Source organism: Haliaeetus albicilla, chromosome 12 (assembly GCF_947461875.1).
Source record: "Haliaeetus albicilla chromosome 12, bHalAlb1.1, whole genome shotgun sequence".
NCBI lineage: Eukaryota > Metazoa > Chordata > Aves > Accipitriformes > Accipitridae > Haliaeetus > Haliaeetus albicilla.
In genome coordinates, this window is record NC_091494.1 from 40113542 (window position 1) to 40122816 (window position 9275).

Below are 9275 nucleotides of genomic sequence, written 5' to 3' on the forward strand. Positions count from 1 at the left end.
AAGTTGTAACTCGTGCCTTCTTCAGATGTAAGACTGAGGTTTTGATTTGTGGTTGCAATGGTAGATTTAAGCAATTTGGTAACTAAAACAAAATTAGCACAAAATGGCGTTGGTGTGTAAATCATTGGGAAAAAGATTCAATTTGGAAGTTTAAAGATATTTTATAAGTTAATCTGATATTGAATCCCTTTTATCCTTTATTTACATATTCAGCTGCTAATCCAGAAAAACACCTAAGTACTTGCTTAATTTGAATTAAGCGGTTAATCCTATTGGAAGTTAAGTACAGATGTGAGGCCCTGATTCAGCCAAGTAATAAACTGTGTGAGCATTCCTGCACAACTCGATGGACAGAGCTGAACCAGGGTCTCCATATTTTTCCTGGGTCAAGATTCGGGAAATACCACCACACTGGAGAGATATGAAACGCAATCCTTCCAGCTGATCTGTCTTCACGTAACACTGCTTTGTAACTGTACTGTTGACTCAGCATCTGTTGAGTAAGGTGATGGACTAAAATCTCCTCCTCTAGGTGTAACCGGTTTGGTGTGAACATCCAACCTTGTAACATGTCTAAGATGCTCAAACCTATTTGTTGAAAGTCCCATAGCCTCAATGAAGTTGAGGAAGACACAAAGTGCAATGAAAAATAGTTGCATGATGAATTAAAAAAAGTCCTTAAAAGCACCCAGAAGTTGAGAAGTTTTGTAAAAAAGTCTTGGGAAACAGTAATTCACTTGTCTAAGGGAGTAAGGGGCAGATATCAGTCTCCTGACCTGGCTCAGATCCCACCAAAGACAAAAAGAAAACTTCTGACCATCAGTTGGCAAAATGTATGTCTGTATAAATGCTCTGTTGAGCTAGATTTAGGAATGATTATTGCTTCTTCAGACCATGTCCCAACAAATGCCTTACTCTTGCCCTTTAATGATTTTTTTCCTCCTCTCCATATATTCTTTATTCTTATGTTTTCTTTTCCCTTTCTTCCTCATTTTACCTCTTTTACTCTTTACAGGTCTTTGCCAATCTTTCTTCTCTCTCCTTCCCTTTCCCTTGATATCACAATTCTGCATTTACTTGGACTCCAATTTGGGCAAAAGAAGCAAAACAGTTACTCACCGGCTTCCAAGAGTAGCCATTTATATATAAATTTCTTTTTGTTCTGTTACAGATGACCCATGTACGACAAGAATATGAAACCACACTCAAAGGTTTGATGCCAGCATCTTTGAGACAGGAACTTGAAGACACTATTGCATCTTTAAAATCTCAGGTAAATTCTTATTATTCATCTTCAACTTTTTAGACTGGATAAAACCCATGTCTTCTAGACAATATAATTTGACTATCTAAAATTTGGCCAAAAGTACTGAGTAAGTCTCAAAACTGAATTATGGCAGCACTCACATGCTTCTCACTCAGTCATCTTTCACAAGGCTTTTCTCTAGTTTCCTCACCTTGAAAGCTACCATGTTCTATCTTTTGATCCCAGATTTTGCTTCAGTTGGCAGTTGAAAGTAGAAATTATGCTGTATTCAGTATTTGGGTTTTTTTCTCAACCTTTCAAATATAGCACACAGTTATCTCTCATCTTCCTTACCCTGTTTCTCCTGAAGGAATCATTTAAAGGGTTCATATAAAGGGTACAGAAGAGAATTAGAATCATTTTGTTTTCTTTCCAGCCTATATAATAAAGCAAATGGGATATTTCTTTTTTAGATACTAGTCCAAATGATCATTGTGTTATTTCTACGTTTTCCTATATAAAGAGGCTTTAATATTCTGTAATGCTTTGTCTTTAATATTGCAAAAAACTAGCTCATCTAGAACAATGCAGAATCAATCTTATTTATATGAAATAGACTATTAAATTGGCTAATGGAAATACCAAAATGTCATTGTAAATAGGGAACTACTAGTCAATTGGGTGTGTTTCTTGTACATGGTTGCCGCAGAAGTTATTTGATGCTTTTCTATTCGGTATATTAGGAGCTGGAAGAAAACAAAATGTCATCATTGCCTGAACTCACATGAGGAATGATAAATAGCAGTAAAGAGGGGTGATCATAGATGTGGAATGATGGTAATCCAAAGAAAACAGTCAGTGTTCACATATGGCCCAGTGCAGGACTGTGCATTTAAACGTGTTGGGAAGGACTGGGATCTGTCCTGGGCTGAAGGGAAGAAATGAGAGAAAGACAGGGCAGTGCTGGTGACTCAGAGCTGCCCATGAGCTCTGGGAAGAGCAAAAGCCCCGAGGACATGGCATACTAGTTTAGGCTTGATACCAGCACACGCCTTATACCAATTTTCGGGACCGTTTTTCAAGCAATTATAGACCTACAAACTCTCCATTTCTCTTTCTTAGGCAATCTCTCTCCGTGGAGATGGTTGGTAATTTAATGTACTTGGGGTTTTCCCCCCCTTTTTTTTCTCTTTACAGTGCATAAGGGTTATTCTGTAGCATTTTTTGCTATGCATGAGATGCTTCCCCTGGCAAAGTGTGCCCTTAATAGAAGTAGGAAATTTTTATAGGGAAAACTTTCATATTCCTATATGCTAGCAGTGACACAACTTCAACACTATGGTTGTAAACACTCTGCTTACATATCAAGGGATACCTAATGGAAGTGATGCTCTCATTTAACTAGTAGTGGGAAATAAAGAGTTAAGGATCTACTGGGAAAATCTATTTCCAGTGGATCGTAAAAAGCTATTTTTAAAGTGTGGTTGACTATTAGCACTATCTGGTAGGAAGCGTAACTCTGGAGCTAATATAGGAATACCACACCTTTTAATGAGTTAAAAAAAAGTAGAATCTGATATCCACCTGCAGGGCTTCTGTAAGCAGCAGCAGCATTTCAAAAGAGTAGAAGTAACTACACACATTAAAACCTGGGTGCTATCCCAGAAATATATAGCTGCTGGCTGTATTTCCAGCGGTACGCTGTCGTCGCAGACCACTCAGTAAGCAGGGCTCTTTCTGAAGCACAGGTGTCCTGGTCTTCGAAAATCGTTGAAATTCCTGTTTGAAAACATCAGACAAGAAGGGCAGTGGAATCTCTGCACCTGTCAGGATTATTTATTGTTGGAGGAGGATGAAGAGGAGGGGCTGGGTAAAAGCACCGAGCAGTGATAAAAATAAACAAAAAGAAAGAAAATACTTGAGGCTTGGGCAAAGTTTTCTAGAAACGTTGCTAAATATAAAGTACGCTGCCCAATTGTCTGCTCTTGGTGAGTGGTCCCAAAGTGGCCACAGTGTATTAATAAACATTAATTTTCATACACTTGAAGAACAGGTGAGTACCTTCATTGCAAGAGCAAAAGTGCAGGGATCAGAGCACAGGCATCATATGGGAGTTCAGAGTAGAACCGGCGCTCCCAAACCCATGCATAACCCGTACGGTACCACCAGCTGAGTTTAAAACCTGTTTTGACTCTGTTCCTAAAGGGGTGGACAGTGTGCAGCTGGAGCAGGGCCAGGGAAGCCAAGCTAACTGCCTTCTATCAAGTAGTAATTCTAGTGTGCAGCTAAAGCGTTATTGCATTTTCTTTAGGCAGGATACACCAGAAAAACACCTTTTATGAAATGAGTGCAAATTTATTAATTTTGTACACCATTTTCACTGGGTTATATTTTACAGGTAAATATTCTGCAGAAAAGAGTCTCTGTCCTCCAGGAAGAGCTGAACACCTACCACACCAGAAGGTACGTGATTATCTTTGATCAATTTGTACCATTTCACACCTGTGGATCCCAGTTATTGAAGTTTTACAGCTTAATTAAAACACTCAAATATGGTTGCAGTTTTAAAAGATCCTTATTTTCAGTAAACAAGCGTCTGAGAATTTTCCCAGTGCTTAGTCAGTACTATTAGAGCAAGATTAGAGAACTTGCAGGTGCATTACAAGTCTGGGCTTTGCCTCGACGTTCGTGATGAGACAGTGGCTTGGTGCACAGCTGCAGCTCTGCGGTGATGCCACCCCCTTTTAAGATAGAAAACAATGATGCAATGCGTAATATTACAGATCACATCTTCAAAGTACCGGATCTTCATGAGCCTGAGCTTTTTTTCAGACGTTTACACCCTCCAATATAAATTATGGCAAGGGCTGCAGCAATAAAAAGCCTTGCTGTGCCTTTAGAGTAAGTGATTCACATGGAGAGGTGAGTAAAAGGAAACTTCCTAGGAAAGCCACTCCATCTTTTTTATATTTATAGACTTTGATGATACTTTCATATCTCACATGAGGGTTTCTGCAAATAAGAATGTGTGCTTGTAAAAATAGGGTAAAAATCTGTAAGATATTTAAACATCTGTAAAAATGTTAACAGTGTGAAAGTTGTCTGAAAATATTAATCCTAAACTATTTGTTAACGAGAATTAGCTAAAGCTAATTGGAAACTGAAAATGTCATAGAATCTTGGTAGTAAGTCCAGCGTGGGTAACTTTCTTAGATAAATATAAAGCTGTAACGTAGGCTCTAGACTCTCTCCAATAGCAGCAGTAGCGTTACCAAGGGATGAATTTGGTCTCAAGCTTATTCTGAATTAGTGGAATTCTGAATTAGTTAGGAAAACAGCTGTTTAAAAAGATGAATAGTCACGTAGCATTAGATCAGGCCAGGCCACAAATGTCGAAACCCTGGGGGTGGAAGGAGCCCCAGCCATATCCTGACGGAGAGGAAGGGCAGGGACAGAGCCAGCACGGCACAGAGCAGCTCCTCTCCCGGCAGGGCTGCCGCGGCGTTCGCTCACGGACTCGGAGAAGCTTTTGTGCTGCCTCTGTTCAGGGAAATCACCTTCCGGACCTGATCTTTTTTCCAAGACGACATTCACATTAAATTTTGTGTTCCCATTTACCGAAATACTGGGGTTTGCCGCTTTCCCACACACGCGCGTGCCCGTGGCTGCGGACGTGATGTAGCTCCTCGGTGGCACGCTCCTCCGCGTGCTCCTGGACACCCGACGCAGCACCGGTTGTGGCCGTATCCAGGCCTGCTGCCGACCGGACCCAACCCTGGTTTCAGCCTGTTGTGTTTTTACAGTAAAAATAATCAGAGCTAACTAATGAGAACCTCTTCCTTTTCAGGTAGCTGCCGGAGCTGTTGGATTTCTTCGATTGCCAAACGGACTGCTTTGAATAGGTTTGAAGATTTGGCTCTTGTAAATTAAAATGCAAAGATCAGTGGCTGTTTTGTTAGCATGTAAAATGTAATGAAGTTCATGAAAACACATCCGTTGCTCATGACAGCATGTTTTTAGTTGTATCTTCCTTCCATTATTTTTTTATCATTATCTTATTACAGACTTATGCTTTCGATATACTGTGTGTTTGAGTCCGTGCTGAGCTTGCTTACTGAGCGAGTAGAGTTTCCTCTACTAATATTTTTGTTATTACTTCCTAGCACCATTCTTTTCACTTTTATACATGAAGAAAATCCCATTTTCTATTATTATTGTCCAAGATATTTTAACATATTTTGACATTGTTTTGTGTCCATGTTTTTACATAATATTAAAATATTATTATTTTGTACTCTTTTGTTTTGACATTATTGTCTTGCTTGGGCATCTCACTCACCTAAGTAGCCACAGTGCATATGAGAGTTTTTTTATGGCTTTGTTAACTGGGAAAATATTTTCATGCTGTGTTTCAAGGAAAAGACCTCGGAGCGAGAATGAAAACACCATGATGACAAATGTAGCTACCGTTGCCAGTTATATCTATCGTTGGGGTTGCGTATGCTGGTCACAGGAAAGTCCTTCGTCATTTACTGATAACACAGTTACGGGGCGTTATTGAAGAAGAGTTGTAACCGATACGGCCTTGATTCTGCGTGGGCGCGTGCAGGCTGTCTTGGATGACCCCGGTAAATCTAAGCAGATTCCCGAGGGTTTGCAGGGATGAGGTTTGAGCAGTGGTGGAAAGCCAAAGGACCCAAACAGGGAGTCGTCCTCGTAGCCGGCTCTGCCTCCCAGGCATAGGAAGGCTTCCTTATCTCTTGGCCATCCGCGAGCCGGAGTGTACATTCGTACATTCGTAATCTGTAAATTTAGATATGCCGGATACAAGAATAGCTTTTTTTTTTTTTTCCTAGGCACCATCCTGCCGGCCGCGTTCGTATCAAAGCACAGTTAACGGTCTGAGTGCTTGAGAGGGGGCCAGAAATTCCTCTCTTCTCAGTCCCGCTGCGGCACTGACAGCGGCAGCAAGACCCCCCGTATCGCTGCTGACGGGGACGGCCACCTCTCCTCCCTCGCCCCAGCGCCACCGGCGCTCAACGTGCCGCGCACCGGGCAGAATTCGGAGGGTTCTGACCGCTCGAGTGCCCGCGGCTGGACGCGGCTGTCCCGCTGAATCCCGGCTCGCCAGCTGCGCTCTTATCTCTCCGCCTGGCGTGGAGATCAATGAGGAGAAGCTTTGGCAGGCTGGGCTCCATCCCCCCCCACCTCCTGGCAGCACCGGCAGGGAGCTCCTTGCCAAATACAGGCTCCGACTTTGCTGGGTGCCTTGCCGATCGTCAGTCCGGTCTGGGCCTGGGCAGATTTTCCACCTTCCTTGAATCAACAAGTGATTCTTCTAATTATAGATAAGGGGTTGTCACGGCTCTGATAAAGCCTCGCCTGGGGCAGCGGTGAGTTTTAGTAGGAGGAATTTGTTAGGATGCGGTTTAGTTAATGGCGGGCAGTAAAAGGAAATGTATTTACTCAGAGAGGTGGGCGGCAGCGGTGGTCGGGTTCTCCGGGAGAAGCACCGAGAGCTCACCCGGCCGTAGGCTGCGCGCGCCGGGATTTACCCGTTGGAGATCATGCCCTGTGTCCTGTTGGGACAGTGAACTCTCTCTTCTCGTGCGTGAAGGAAACAAGGCGGTTTTGATACTTCTGCTTGTGTTTTTCCATGGTATCTGAGTGGTTATAGTGCTTTTGAAAGCAGCAAGGGGGGTACATCCATAAACGCATGGACCCTCTTCTAGCTAGTTGGATTCAGGCCTGAATTTCCTTAATTTTTGATGGAACTGGGTTGCTGGTGTCGTTGATGATGAAGCAGCAGCTTGAGAAAAGTAGATCTTGGTCAATCTGGGAGGTTTAAAACTCTGGGAAACTCTCCAGCATCAAATACAGTGCGAGGACCATTTTGAAGGTGCTTATAAACCTGATAAATTAAATTGAAGGTTGGTTGGAGTTCTCTTGTAGTTAACGTTTCTTTGATCATTTTTGTAAGAAGTAAGAGTTAGAGTCCAAATTACAGGATTAGAAATGTTTTCACACATATTACTTGCTCTCTACCTCTTTTCAGCTGCTAGGTAAGGAACTGCCAGCTGCCAGTAGTTGGCTTCGTTGCCCATAAAACAAGCTCTGGTGAAACCAGCTTAAGTATGGTTAGGGCTTTATTTGTACTTTATTTAATTTTACTGACTTTTGCTGTGGGAGAGAAGATTGTTTCACTCTCTATAAAACCCCAGAAGAAAAAGGCATCATAACATTCACCCGTATCAAGGGAGGTGACCCTTATCAAGGTGACACTTTATTTCAGTGCCACTCACAGTTCTTGTGTTACACGTAACAAATATGCTCATTTCTGGTGGAGTTGGAAGAAAAGGGATACAACCTCCCTCCTTCTCCCAGCCCTCCGCTTTCTTCTGCAACAGTGCTTTAATTGTACTGGTGACAGCAGATACTCCTGTTACTTGCCCAAATCTCTCCTGACTGTGGTTTCAAACTGAGAAATGATTTTGCTGCTCAGAAGAAGATTTTATTGGGACTAGAGGAAAATATTTGCAATCACTAGAATATCTTACAGTGTTTTACTGAATTTTCTGAAAAACATGCACAGCTTTGATTCTAATGACGAGCAGTCTTGACAGAGAGTGTATATGGGATCTGATTTATTTTTTTTTTAATTATCTTAATGCACTGCAAGTCCTTCCCAAATCACAAATGTACTGGAGGCACCACACACTACTAAATTATACTTGGTCTCGTTCTGAGGGTACAAAGGAAAAGTAAGACGTCAGATATTGTATGAAAAAGTTTCAGAACACAAGGTCATTTTAATTCAGACTTTTTTCAAGGAACTATCTTTTCTAAGCTTTGATACTTTGTTCAGAGAGGTCATTTCTTTTAAGCCTTTGTCATTAAAGAAGGCTTGTTCTTTAAAGTGCACTATCAAAGAGTGCAGAAATTGCAAGTTGCTGAAACTAAAACGCATGATCAACTTTAAGTCTGCCAACTAAAGCCCACTTAAAATTAGATGTGCTCTGGTACTGGTGGCTTCTTTGATAAAGCCAGTGGAAGATATGCAGTTGGTCAATTCAAACAACAAAAAAAAGAAGATAATTGAATAAAACTTTTCCTCCCTAAATTAGAAATCATTTTTTGTGAAAAAGCATTGAAAGAACTGAACAAGCATCTGATCCTGCAAAAATTTGTCTTGTGTGACAAAGAGCGAGCGTGCTGGCTTTGGGAGCAGTTCGTAACACTTTTACATAGCAATTATGCAGCTCTCTATCATGTTATCTGACATTTGTAATAATGTAAATAAGTCAAACCCCTGGACAAAATATCATTTATCTACCATTTGCTACCACAAGGTGATCTTTCCTTCACTGACAGACAAACATGGCAACAGAAAAGGGTGAAGACCTTGTGTCATGCCCTTGCTTTGCAGTCCCCGATCCTCATCTCTGCTGATGCAGCCTTTATCCCATGAACCTGACCGTTGGTTACTGGCTGTTAAGTGCTGTGCTTGCTTCAAGGTGTCCTGGGGAGAAGAGATGTTTTCTTTCCTGATGGTTCTCCTAATGCTGTTGCTAGCAACAGTAAACTTTAATTTTTGTTTTAACCCAGATATGTCCAATATTTAAGGTAGTATTTTCAGCAGAGCCTTGGGAAGCTGGGCACGCAGCTTGCCTCCACACAAGGAGGATTTAGAGCTGTGACCTCCTTTGAGCAGCTCTCTAAAACAATTTTATCTGCAGAGCTGGGTCCCGACAGCCTGTTTTGTTTCGCATGCTCTATAAACATATAGCTTAGTGGAAACGGAGATGTGCTTTATATAGGTCAGCACACGTATCAGACTTAGTCTCAGTACTTAGGACTGAAAACAATAAAATGTGTGTTTGTAGAATGAGCAAAGTAAAGGAATACCTTTATCTCAGCTGGCCAGTTAAGTTATAACACAGTACTTCCAACTTCATAACATCTATTCACCAGATTTATACTTAAGGCCATCATTTCAAAAGAAGGTTGTGGGTCCTAATTCTGCAGTTGT

The 9275-nt window shown here is 41.6% G+C and overlaps 1 protein-coding gene across 3 annotated transcripts in view; it reads left to right on the forward strand.

The window, feature by feature from the left end:
* CEP112 (centrosomal protein 112) overlaps nt 1–5543 on the forward strand; it is a 175179-nt gene extending 169636 nt beyond the window's left edge. For 2 of the 3 annotated variants that reach the window (XM_069799345.1, XM_069799346.1), the window contains 3 exons: nt 1172–1273; nt 3645–3709; nt 5094–5543. In XM_069799345.1, coding sequence (XP_069655446.1) covers nt 1172–1273; nt 3645–3709; nt 5094–5097 — 171 coding nt within the window. In that variant the 3' untranslated portion in view covers nt 5098–5543. Of the gene's footprint in view, nt 1–1171; nt 1280–3644; nt 3710–5093 lie in introns of those variants that run through there. The other variant, XR_011327278.1, reaches the window with a different exon arrangement.
* The last annotated feature ends 3732 nt before the right edge of the window (nt 5544–9275 follow it).